At 37.2% G+C, this 13947-nt stretch overlaps 2 protein-coding genes across 2 annotated transcripts; both read left to right on the forward strand.

The window, feature by feature from the left end:
- Window positions 1-59: 59 nt before the first annotated feature.
- LOC142071658 (uncharacterized) lies at window positions 60-292 on the forward strand. Its single transcript, XM_075127243.1, has one exon. The coding sequence runs from the start codon at window positions 60-62 to the stop codon at window positions 210-212; it is 153 nt and encodes a 50-aa protein (XP_074983344.1). The 3' UTR covers window positions 213-292.
- A 146-nt stretch (window positions 293-438) lies between these two features.
- On the forward strand, window positions 439-10534 carry MKKS (MKKS centrosomal shuttling protein). Its single transcript, XM_048842586.2, has 4 exons — window positions 439-1451; window positions 4135-4310; window positions 5010-5120; window positions 6023-10534. Exons 1-4 carry the CDS (start codon window positions 461-463, stop codon window positions 6461-6463), a joined length of 1719 nt encoding a protein of 572 aa, XP_048698543.1. The 5' UTR covers window positions 439-460; the 3' UTR covers window positions 6464-10534.
- Window positions 10535-13947: the final 3413 nt, after the last annotated feature.

Here is a 13947-nt window from a genome sequence, read left to right on the forward strand (position 1 = left end):
ATTGTAGGTATAATTAACCTTGAAAGTTTGCATCTGCAATCTTACCATCAAAAGAAAAAATGAGAAAAACTAGCTGGATTAAAAAGAACTGGCTGCTTGTGGCAGGGCTTTCATTTCTGGGTGTTCATCTTGGTACCTATTTTATACAAAGAGCTGCAAAGAACTCTGCTAAATCAGCCTTGGAAATTAAACAAAAGGATCTTGGAGAATGAAGTAATTTTCTGCAATCATCACATATTAACTTATCACTTACAGTTGTATAATTTGTTAAATATTAAACTATGAACAGCTACATGGACATAGTTGTCATTCTGTATGCAAGGTTTCTCTTTTATAATGTGCTTGGTTACAAAGAGTAAAAATATACTTCTGTAGATTAAAACATCCATAATTTATGGATTCAAGGAAAATGGAATAAACTTGAAATTTTGTTGGTCAGAATGAAAATCTTGTCTTGAAGATGTCTCGCATTGAAGCTAAAAAGCCTTCATTGTGTACTAATGAACCTCTAACTAAAGAGAGAGTTAGTTTCTCTCTGTCTGTGTTAAGTGGAATAGTAAAGTCTTGCTATGGCCCTACTGGTAGACTCAAACAGCTCCACAATGGTATGGGAGGCTATGTTCGCACAACTTCACAATCTTCTGCCTTGCTTGGTGGCCTTTCTATCACCCATCCAGTATTAAAGGTTCTGACAGCCTCTGTACAGAATCATATATCACGCTTCAGCGACTGTGGCTTATTTACAGCCATTCTTTGCTGTAGCTTGGTTGAAAATTTTCAAAGAATAAACTTTGCGCCCTGTACTGTCACTAAAATAAGTAGACATCTTTTGAGCTTATGTACTGACTATCTCAAGTCTGAGGCCTGTGGTTGCCGAATATCGGTGGATTTTGACAGTATTAAGACTCTTCTTTCTTTGGTACGTAGCATATTAGCAAGCAAACCTGCCTGCATGCTTAACAAAACAGAAGCCAATCACCTCAGCACATTGGTTTTAAAGGCTTTTTTGGTTACAATTCCGCATACCATTGAAACTAATGTTGTTTTAGGAAAGTGTGTAATTGTTCCTGTGAAGGAAAAAAGAGTTATGGATTCTACTGTATTACCTGGACTACTAATAGAAGTACCAGAATTTCAATTGGCAAGAACGTTTCCTGTCAAAAGAGTTTCTTCAAGCACTATCAAGATGGCACTCTTCTGTATCTCTTTGTCAGGAGACCTTTCCAATATTGGAGAAGGAACTGTAATTGTCCATCATGGAATTTCTCTAGAAGTAGCAGTATTGGATCAGTTGCTTAATTTAGGAAAGCAGTTGGTTAATGACCGAGTAGGCCTTGTAGTGTGCCAGAAAGTTATCCACCCATCTTTGAAACAATACCTGAAAGAGCACCATGTCATCACTATAGACAGAATTGGAGTATCTATGATGGAGCCCCTGAGTCAAATGACAGGTAATAAATGAACTTTGTACATGGCATCCATAACATTAGTCTCAAAGGAAACATAGAAATGTCATAAAGTAAGATGGTAATCCATCTTTCCTGTATCTGAGATGGATGTATCTTATGTATCATCAATTTGCTAAGATTGAATAGTGTACTGTTTGAAATCCAACAAACTAGAATCTCATGATATACATCTTTATTTCAAACTCTTTGGCAAAGAGAGCTTGATCCTGCCTTCACATATGTGGCCATATCCTATAAGTTGTTTCGTAAAAGTCATTACTGCATGTGTCTACAGAAGCACAATAAATGATATTTACAAGACAATTACCCACTCTGTTACCTAGAGCAGATAGAATCAAGGTCTAAACCCTGTGTTTTATATAACATTAAACAATAATGGAAGATTTAATTATTTGGTATAAACACTCGATGTATAGCTCATATACTGTAAAATAGAGACCCTTTAAAAAAAAATTCCACTGGCAAGTAATGTTGTTATCAAGGAAATAAAAGTTGTACTGCTCATGAGCCAAGATGTGCTATCATTCCTGAACCAGTACTAAAAAAGCACGGCTAGATGGTTACAATAGTTAAGTATGTTTTGTGAAATACCAAGACTAAAAATGGTGAGATTTGCTAGTGAAAAGTAAGAAGAATCTCATCTTTCTAAATATATGTATAGAAATTGCTCCTAGTCATTTGTGGTGTTGATTTCAAATCACAAAATGACATTCCAATTACTATTTTCCTTTCCTCTCCACTTCAGGTTCAAAAATTTTAGTGTCATGATAGCTGTGACAACAGTTATAGGTAGAAAACACTGCTGTACATTTATACAGTACTATTTGAAAATGTAGGACCTAGCTTCAGATGGTAAAACATTAAATTCAGCTGCTATAATGTCAGAGTTGTGAGTAGAATTGGAGTCTGTGTGTTCAAGGGTGGGGAAAGAGAAACATAAGAATTATATGATTAGGGTCTAATATGTCAGGACTTGCCATCCTTAGAAAAGCTTTGAAACAATTCAGACTTTTTCAGGATTAGTTAACTTTCAAAGTACTTTAGTCCTGAACGATTGGAAAAAGTTACAGACAGAACCCAAATTCTTTCTGTGTTGCTAGATACTGTAAGAGCTGTGCTCTTATTTCTCATTAACTTTTAAGATTTCTGGTGTTCCTTTACCTTTATGAACCAGTAGCTGTTTTCCTGGCTAAAAATAGAACAGTCTCAGGAGATAAAGACTTTAATATAAAAATAGCATTGCCAAATACACTCCACTACTACACTGTCAAGATTGAAAATAAAATCTTCACATTTTTTGTAACCATCAAACATTTCCCCCTCTGTTTTTAGTTAATCAAAATGCCAAAAGTTTGCATACCAAGCATAGTGGTTACCTGGTGCTACTGAACAGATGTTTTTGATGTTATACAACATGGTGGCTTTCCTCATCAGTTTAAACATCTAGGTACTTGTAATACACTCATCTCAAGTATCGGCATCAGTTTAGAAGCTTCCTTCACTAACTTATAACAACTTTAGGCTAGGTCCACTATTTGTGTGCCACTGTTCATAAAGAAATAAATAGGGATACTGTTATGAAAAGCCATAATCTGGTAATGGTGAGGCAGGAGGTACAAAGTTACAATGGGAAAATGCTTACAGTAATGCTTTCATTATTTTAAATCAAATGTAATTTACAAAAAAGTTTATACCTATTTAATAGGTCCAACACATTTTAAACTACTATCCCAGCTGAAGTCTTAGTTCATGTTCATATGTTGTAACTTGAGTTCCTGTTTTCTTTTAATCTCTGCTGCAACCAGATTGCATCTTGGCAATTCTCGAGTCTTTCATTGAAATTGGTTCAGCTATTTTGCTATAACTTACCAACATACAAAACCCTCAAGAGGGCAAGTCACTGGATCTTTTAAGAGAATGAAATATATGACTATCATAAAGATGAAACCTTTAATGAGGAAACAGATTTAAAATTATTTCTATTTGGGGAAGAAGAAGAAAAAAAAAGGTGGGAAGTGAAGGTTCAGAAAATTATATTCCCAGGCAACTTTGGTAAAGTCAAGTTAAGGGTAATTATTTTTTCTCCTTAAATACAATATTTATAAAGTTTTAATTAAAAGCTTGAAAACTAAGAAGTTCAGTGTTATAATTTTAAATCTCTTTGCTTGCCATTCTGTGCAGCAGAAATTCTTTTTCTCCAGTCTTTTCAATCTACCTTTCCAATCTGAGCAAGACATGTCACCAGTGAGACTAGCAGAATATGGCCACAGCTGGTTAGAAACCAGATTTTTCAAACATTAATGAGAACCTTTTCTGGCCAGCTCTAAAGCTGACGCATGGATGCTGCTTACAGCACTCCAGGCTAGAGTCCCATGGTAAACATTGCTTACAGATGCAGCCTTTTTAAATTGCCTAATCTAAATAATAAAATTCCTACTTTTATAATTAACTAGTACCAGAACCTATATTTTCAAATCACTGTACTGGTTTGTGTCTGCATGACTTCCATCGTTGTTTGAAAATTTACATGAATATGTCTTGAAAAGCATTTGTAACTTTAAAATATAAGCAAAACAACCTTTCAGTCCATGTTCTACAATACACAGTAGACAGCTATTCTGATAAGATAATAGATGCTGTTCTTTGCTTTTTCTTAATTGTACAGGTTCACAGCCCATTGCTGCCCTACATTCTGTATCTCCTGCTTGTTATGGCAGTCTGAAGGACTTGAGCACTGAGAGTTTTGTTTCAAAACATTTCTTGCATCTAATTCCCAATGACACACTTGTCTGCAGCTTGATACTCTGTAACAGAAATGAAATGGCATGGGATGAGCTGAAGGTAGGCAAAGTTTTTCAAAATATCTAATAAAAATGTATACTCTTCTGAAGGGAGAAGGTTGGGAGAGCATTGTGTGACGAAAGGTTTATTAACAGTTTTAGTCACTATAACCAGAAGACTTTTCCTTGATCACCAGCCCATCTCAATGAATACAGCAGAAACAAAGAATTTTTTCCACACCATTTTGCACATAGTTATTTCTTCCCCTTTTCAGAGGCCACCACTTTGGAAAGAAATGGAGGATGTTATTTCACTTTTTCTCCGTTGTGTGAGGAAAGTTTCAGGGTCACTGCTGACACTTCACTTGGAAACACTCACACTTGAGTAATTTAGATAGTTAAAGTGTGGTTCTATGCTGACATGGGGCTCCATGTTTGTAACTGATTGAAACTTAGTAAGTACTGTAATTTTGATTATGCAAAATGAGGAACAGAATGCAGCGCTCTTGGCTGTGATCTGCAATGTTAAGCAGCGTGAATACCAAAAGCTTGTTTGTTCACTATGTAAGCAGCTATGATACTGAAATCACGCAGAGCAGATCTGTGAGTAAGCAAGTGCCATCTGTAAATTTACACGTCTTAGAGAAGAACTGCACTTTAAAAGTATATCCTAAAAAACAAAATTTTTAAACCTTTTTAAAACAAGATTTTTTTCCTGCTTTAGTGATATATGCAATGACAATTTTTTCTTGCTCTTCAGCTTGCATGTCAAACTGCAGAACATGTCTTACAACTAACAATCAAGCAACCATTGGCACTGTTAGGAGGTGGCTGCACAGAAACTCATTTGGCCTCATACATAAGACACAAGGTATGTAAGGCCTTGAGAGGATATTTAAAACTGCTTAATTCACTTAAGATGACAAGGAATTTAGTTTATATGGGATTACGAACAGAGTTGAAGCATCTCACTTGTCTTTAGCAGATTCAGTTGACATTGAGTGTTGCATTTTATTTTCCAAAGAATGACTAATATAAAATTAAATCGTATGAGATTTTAATGTGCTGATAAATACTGCCTCAGGACTTATTACGTAAGAAATACTGTATTTTTATTCTTTGACAGGTCTTCAGATTTCCATTTACCGTAGCAAAAGTTCATTCATTTTATTCCTATAATATTTAATTGAAAACAAGAGTGTACAGAATTATTTTGTCTTGAATGCTAATAAGGATAAGACTTTTTTGGCTTTGATTTTACTTGTGGGAAACCTTTTATATTTGAATTGTGCCATCACATTAACAATTTTTTCCTCAGTTAAAAATGTTAACTTGGACTGCTTGTTAAAAACAAAAACAACGAGGAGTCCGGTGGCACCTTAAAGACTAACAGATTTATTTGGGCATAAGCTTTCATGGATAAAAAACCCACTTCTTCAGATGCATTGAGTGAAAATTACAAATACAGGCATAAATATATATTGGCACATGAAGAGAAGGGAGTTACCTTACAAGCGGAGAACCAATGTTGAAGACCAATTTCGGGTCAGGGTGGATGTCGTCCACTCCCAATAATTGATGAGGAGGTGTTAATACCAAGAGAGGGAAAATTGCTTTTATTAAAAACAGCAAAGCTATTATCCAGTAGTTTGGTAGGAGACTATTTTGTGTGTGCTCAGTAATAAATAAGCTGTTTATTAGTTTGTTTTTCTGTTTGTGCAAAGTACACATATTTACAGTTGTCTAATTATTTTTATTATTTTATCTTTTTAGAGTTTTACCCTTCCTACTAGTGTTTTGAAAGCCATAGATTGTTCTCGGACACAATACCAGTTGGTTGCTGATGCCTTTTGCCACTCGCTGGAGTGTGTAGCTTGCTGCCTGGAGCACGATGATGGTGAAATTCTTACTGACATGGTTTATGGACATTTTTGGTCTGTTCAATCAGGTTTTCCCTCTGACTGTAACTGGTCAGATTTAGTTTTGAAGTGTGGTTGTGGGATTTACAATAACCAGCAGAATCTCAACTGGACAGTTTTACGAAGCCAATGTATCCCTTTTACTCCACAAATCTGCTCTAATGAGCCTTCTATAAACTCCACTGACGATCTTGTACTGGACTGTTTTACTGCAAAATGTAGTGGTCTGCAAGTGGCAGTGGAGACAGCCAATCTGATTTTGGATTTGTCATATATAGTTGAAGATCAAAATTAGTTTAGTTTTCATCTGCATTGTTTTGAACTTCATATTTATTTGAAAAGGTTCCAAAGCAGCATAAATAATATATTAAGAGACTACTATGCAGGATCAGAGTCTATAAACAGAATTTTAATGTCAAGCATAGTTGCTCATTAAGCTACTTGTTTGATTCCTACTCCAGTTATAAACATTTGCAATTATATTTACCATTTTGTTAGAAAAACTAAACATTAATAGTCTAGTGTGCACTCAGACATAGCCAAATTTTAGCAACACATGATTGAGAATTCAGACTATACTGTATTCTATACATTCAAACTATATATGCAAATATGTGTTATTACACACACAAAAAACTACATTAAGGGAAGATGAAGGTTGCAAAGTGAAGCATTCAGAATTTAGGAAGTGCCAGCATTAAGGTTGCCTGTGCAACCTTAATACAGCCTCCTTGTGTGTATGCGGTATGATTCAGTCTTTAATTATCTAATCACATTGTACTTTTTCCACAAGACCCCTGACTCATTCAGTCCACTGAATGACCAGTGCTGACTGAGTGAGCAGCTATTTAATATTTTGTTATATCCTCATGTGACTCCATGTCTTATTTACTTCATGCTATTCAAACCATGCTCTGAAGACAGAATTATTAGTTTCTTCATGAGCTTTTGTATGGCTCTCTTCTCTGTAGTATCTGCATGCTTCACAAACATTAATTTATTCTCGTAATACTCTTGTGAGATGAGGAGCTAGTATCCCCATTTTATAGAGTAGGAACCCAGGCACAGGAAGATTAAGGTAAAAGGTTTGCAATAATTTTGGTTGTCCAATTTGAGCTGCTTAAGACCTGATTTTTCAAAATACTTAGCATTGTGTAGCACTTTATATGTTAAAAGCACAGCTTCCATTAACTTCACTTGCAGCTGAGAGTGTTTTTGCAAATCAGACTCAGGTCTCAAATTAAGCACCAAGAAAATACACAGTTTGTGACCATCTTTGAAAAGCTTGCTTTAAGTGATTTGCCCAACATCATGTAGAAACTCTTGTGGCTGAGGCAGGGATAGAATCCAGTGCCCAAGGGCAGCTTTCAACTGCCTTGATCATGAGGCTATCCCTTTTCTTCCCACCTCATTCACTCCGTATATTTCAATTTCTGTAACAAATGTAGAGGGAATGTTGTATGGGACCCCTGCTTCATTTTCTTTTTACTGAGCAGGCTACATACTCTACTGAGAACTAACAAAAATATAGTTTTCAGTGGAGTTTATAGCCCTGACTACCCCATGTCTCCCCCACCCCCCTCCTTACCCTCCCTGCTGGACCTGAGAAGTGGGTGCTGAGATGTGCTGTTCAGCTTGTGGGGAGAGGGGGAGGAGCCCTTCTGTCACCTACATCCTATTTCTGCAAACACTGCAGATTGCTCACTCCATTTTATATTCTCTACCTCTATAATCTGCAGTAGTCCCCTTCCATCACTCTCTAGCAGTGCCTCTATTCCTTTTTTAACCCCAGCTCCTATCCTCTATCCCTGATTTTGCCTATCTGCCCTTCCTTACTCTGCCTCCACCTGTTTGACCACCCTGCTCATCTTTTGCCCCCTGCAAAAAAACACCAATAGATTTATATAATACATAAAAGATTATACAAAAGAGAAAATATTAAAACATCACAGCTGACTAACTCAGGAGTTGGTACTTTTAGGCACGTGTGCTGGGATTGCATAGATGCCAGATATTTTCAACCACAATTAGTGGCACAAAGTTTGATTGTTCTGTGATAGTAAGTGTCTATTATTTTCTTTCCGTTAGATAATGAACAAAAGTTTGCCTTCGTACTTGTTACCTAGCAGAGTCATTATTATAATCCAGTGAAAAACTCTATTACACCTATGTTGTGCAATTGGTTTGGTGCAGTGAGCAATATCTGTTATAGAAAAATGTTATGAATATGGAATAAAAAATACTGTACTTTGCTTCTGTTTATTAAGTGTGCTATATATGATATATAGACAGGTAGGTCACCAATATAACAATCCATTGTATCATTTTGATTTCCTATGTAAAACTTAATACTTGGAACCCTGATTATTGTATTTATTTGTTCTACCCCATCAGTAAACTTTCAAAGTTGTTGAAGGTTTTAGCTGTGCAGCTCTTAATAATAATGGGATTCACGCGGTTAGGATTTAGTGCAGCTCTTTCAATATGTTCTTTAATCATATGCCATCTTCTCATTTATTTTCATAAATATTTCTTTTGTCATCATAAACATGATTTTGGAGTTTCTGACTTTCACCATAACTTGTTTTCAGGACTCTTTTAGTAGTTTTATTATCTTCAAAAACAGATGACTGTTCTGGAGTTTTAGATGAGAAATCTTGTCCATTCAATACTTTCTAGAAAAAATCTTGTTGGTTAAAGTAGCATCCTAGTATAATCTGGGAACATGGTGATCCTGGACCAGCAAATTCCAGTTTATTTGTTCATTGAACTAATTTAAAGACTGAGGTACATATTTATCTCTGTTTATATGGATGGAAGGTAGAAAGGTGCATAGAAATTAGCAGGTACACATGGAAATGGGTAATAGCAGTTCCACATCATGGGGCAGATCCTCAGCTGATGTAAACAGTCAGAACTCCAGAAAGCTATGACAGTTTGCAATACCTAAGGATCTCTTCTCCCCCCCTCCTCTCCCCCCACTGAGTTTCTTCTAATCCTTCACTCTGAGATTAAACCCCAACTTCATGGTAATGTTGCTCCACAGGAGATGTCAGAATATGCAGCTACAGTGAAGAGGCAATGGGAGCATGGCTCAGAAGTTGGTCAGCCAATGGGGAGGGAAGTACTAGCAAAACACAAAAGTTGCATTTGGAGATCTACAGTATTAGGGATTAATTCTCCCTGATATTCTATCTCTACAGACCACTGTTCACACCTCTACAGCATCCCAAACCCCCTCTCACCCAGGATGGCTGAACTAGAGAAACATAATCCTGTGTGGTTTTTAATTTTTTAATTCCTCCCCCTTCTGCAGTTACTTCTGTGAAGGCTATCCTTTGTTAGGGAGGAGGAGATCTGTACAAGAAGTTAATACAGTACCATAAAATAACTTTGCTTTATTCATGTGGAGAAATTGGCCTTGTTCTGTTTAAGGAATTCTGAAATATCTAAAAAAAACATTTACCTGTCCCTTGCAAAAGAGATTCCCTCTGGAAGCAGCCTGGAGCCAAATGATCCTGCTAAACACTCTAAAAAATTTAAATTATGGCATACTTCTGATGTATTTTATGTAAGATGGATCATGTGAGCTATCATTGGAAAGGTTATGATTTATGAATATGATTATCCTGTTTGTATGCATGTGTCATTTTGTATCTGAAGTTAGGAATATTGACAATGTATCTGTATCACAAATGTGTTTACACCTGGGAAACGCTCACTAGGCAAAAGGCTGTCAGTCTAGATGGCTGGCTGGGAAGGGCCCATTCAAGTTAATGAACCATTAGGGAGAAAACAATAAGTCTTAGAAGGAGCTTATTTCCCCCCTGGGGGTCTTCCTGAGGATGCTACAAATGGCCTCTGAGCAATGGCTGCTGTGGCACTACAGGGACATGTAACCAGTTCACCTGGTGTTCCATTCCATCTTGGAATACCAGTGTTTTTCCACTGACTGGCGTAGGAATCAAGTTTTGAGACAAAGGGTTCCCGCCATATACAAAAGCTATTTAAGGAAGGGGAGTGACATCATCATGATTCTTCACTGACTCCCTGCCCTAAAGAGACTCTTGAAAACACCTGACGAACAAGGACTGAACTGGGGGGAAGTGCTGGACCCAGGTTAAATACCTGGGGTTTTTAAGCTGTAAGCAAATGCAGATGGCCCCTTAAGAATCTCTGCAGGCTGCTTGAATCATCATTTAGGGTGAGAATTTGCTACTCATGTCCAATCTCTTTTGTATATTAAGCTTTGTTTGCGTGTTTTGTTTGTTTGCTAGGTAATCTGCTTTGATCTGTTTGCTATTCCTTATAATCACTTAAAATCTATTTGTTGTGGTTAATAAACTAGTTTTTGCTTTGTCTGAAACCAGTGTTTGAGAATCATAACTTGGGGCAGAAAGCTATTGCATATCCCTCACCACATTGAGGGAGGGGGAAAATTTCATGAGCTTATGCTGTACAGATCTCTGTGCAGTGCAAGACGGTATAATTTTGGGTTTATACTCCAGAGGGGGGTGTGCACTTGAGTAGCTGGGCAGTTCCTTCACTGTAGCCTCCCCATGCAGAGCTGATTATGTCTGGGAGAGGGCTTGGCAGTGTGAAGGGAGCCCAGGCTGGTCGGTCAGTGTGGCTCAGTAGTACCCCCGTTCCAGTTGGCACCCCAGGGGGAACCCATCACACCCAGAATCTATTTTTTTAGAATATCTCATGCTGACATTACCTTCCAACACCGACCCACCCTCTTTATTTTTTTGAAGTGCTGCTATATACCGTGTTGTTACAACCAGCACAAAACTTTCCTAGCAACTGCAATTTTAACATCATTCCTCAAAACTGAAAGTAACATGGAGACAAAGGAAGCCAACTCTTTATGGGCCTAATCCAGGCACTCAAACGACCTCATTCAGTTCTCACAACCTTGACTCAAGCTATTTTGCTGTATAGGTTCAATGAGGCTGCTCTGCTGCCATTTTGTTCTTGTGGAAATACATAATTTTTTTTAAAAAAAGTTCATTTGAAAGAAAGACTACTATTTTGCTTGTCAGGTTTCAGAGGGATAGCTGTGTTAGTCTGTATTAGCAAAAATAACGAGGAGTCCTTGTGGCACCTTAGAGTGTGTATCCATTGTGTGCCTTCTAGCCAAACTTTTCAAAATGCTTTAGAAACAGTGAGTTTATCCTCGCAGTACTCCAGTGAGGCGGAAATGTAATCCTCATATTATAGAAAAAGACTGAGGCATAGAAAGACTGTGACTTGCCCAAGTGACTTATGAAGCCTGTTGCAGAGCCCACTATAGAAGGCAGGTCTCATGTACCTTACCCAAATCTTTTGTAGGTGAAAAAATTACATTGCAAAATAGGAAGAGTAAAGTCATGTCCTTCCAGTAAGCTTGAAGGTGCCTTTAAATATATGTAAAAACTGAAGTTAAATGACATTGTCTGATGTACCCCCCTGTACTATGTAAAGGTAGAATGTTTGATAGCTCCATTCAGATTAGTAGGGGAAATTAAATTGAGTTATTCAACAAGGAGCATACATATCAAATAGAATTTCTGCACCTTCACCATATGCTTTACACAGTCAAATAAACTACTGAATTACTCATTTTTAACTTCAGACTTAAAAAAAAGACTTGTTGACCCACTTCTTACTTTCATATTTTGTTCAGAAGATCTTTTTGCCATACACTGTCCACGCTATCTGACTTTAAATTGCTGCAAGCGAATTTTCAATGCATAGAACTAGTTCATATAGCAAATGCTTAAAAAACCAACCTGGACTTATTAAGGGAAGACTTGAAAAGGAATCACAGACTAACTTAGGAAATAGGAGGTCTTTTGTATGGTTGTACCTGACTGTTCTGCAGAAAACAAGACAGTTTATAAATAATAAAGTTTCTAACACCATCTTAAGCAAAGATGCAGATAAGTGTCCCACTTACTATTCAATTCATTCCTTGACTGCACATGCCATCCCTAGATTAAATAAAGCTTTAAACTATGCTGCCTTGTTTTGATCTTAAGCCTGAATGATAGAAACCTCTTTTTCTTTGCTCGTTTATAGCTTGCGGCCAAGATCAAACAGGGAGTTACAGTTCTTGCTCAAGATTCATTTTCTCTCCCCTCTTCCTCCCCCCCCCCACAGTTTTCTGGTCACATGGGACAAGCTGGTTTTGGCATAAATTAGCTCTGAATTACTCATGTGGCCAAATCTGCCTATTGCCTGTCTTCTGGTCTTTTCATTTTGTATTTCAAATGAATATACATGTATATTGGATAAAAATGCTGACAATCTACTTTGTGTAACTCAGTTTTGAAAAAAAAAACAAATTTTACCAGCACAGAATTTTTATTCACTCTGAGCATAAGTAATCTAGTTATCATTTTCATAAACAAGGAATGATGCATAGAGAAACCTATTAAAGTGTCTTACATTTAACTTGAAGTAATTATTACACTATTATAAAACATCAGTTGAAAATGTGTAAAGCATAAGCTGTTTGGGTTAAGAGACAGGCTGTGTTAAGTTATTTTTGTACCAAGATTTTCAGCTCTTGATCCTACACTATATGAGGCAAGCTATGAAAACATCAGGAATAATTAAGCCAAATGATGGAGTGTATCTTAAGGCATAGAAAGACTGCTGGTAATACTTCAGTTAATGAACAATGTGTAACATCTAGTACCATGAATACTATATGTATCTTTAGTAGCAGCTTACCATCCAATGCAAGAATTGGAAATGTAATGAATACAGGCAGTCCTCGGGCTTACGACACAATTGGTTCCTGAAAATTGCGCCATAAGTCAAAATGTCGGAACCGCAATCCACTCCATTGCAGGACCGAGCATCGTAAAGTCGAAACAAAGATTGTAAGTCAAATCAGGGTGTCAATTCAGAAACATCGTAAGTGCCGTTCCTCATACATCGAATGTCATAAAGTCGAGGACTGCCTGTACTGTTAAAATGACAGTTGCTTTAATTTTCAGTAAAGTAGAAACTGTTGCTTGTGTCTTTGTTTATTTTGCTAAAAAAAAATCTACTTAAAGGCACTGTAAAACAATTGAATTACATCTGATATATAGAGATCAGATGTAATTCAATTGCATCTAGACGCAATCATATCTCTCGATTTTTTTTGCAAAAAAAATCGAGAGATATGATTGCTAAAGATTTTCTAGGAACATCTCCAGTGTCTCAGCAAGAGGCAAGAGAACGTTTTTGGTGTTGGAAGATAATGAGATTGGAGGTACTTTCTGGTGACCTGGTGCAAACTGACTTTGATTTGATCTAGCTACAAGCATTTTAAAAGTCTATTTCATGTATGAATAGTAATCTGTTAATGACACCACAGGTTAATATGCCAGTGCTTGATTGAGAAGGATGGCCAGTGGTTAGGGCACTAGTCTGGGGCCTGGTCAATTCCCTATTCTGCCCCAGAGTTCTTGTGTAACCTTAGGCTCTTCACTTGCAACACTCTCACAATGCCTAATTTTTAGGTGCCTAGAAAAAGTCATGGGAACAACAATGCAATCCACAATGCCTAAGTTAGGCACCCAGGCTTCCTAGCCAATGAATGGAGAAAGAGAGGCACCTTAGAATGCAATCCACAGAAGCCAGCATGCCAGTCCAGGTGCTGCCTAAGATAGTCAATGGGAGGTGCTGATGACAAGTGTGTGCTATGGCCTCACAGAGTTAGGCACCTAAATCTGGGCTGCAGGGGAGCCCCTATCTCTGTTCAGCAATCCACAAATGGGAACCTGCTGCCTGTAGTCATGC

The sequence above is a fragment of the Caretta caretta genome, chromosome 3 (genome assembly GCF_965140235.1).
Source record: "Caretta caretta isolate rCarCar2 chromosome 3, rCarCar1.hap1, whole genome shotgun sequence".
NCBI classification, from domain to species: Eukaryota; Metazoa; Chordata; order Testudines; family Cheloniidae; genus Caretta; species Caretta caretta.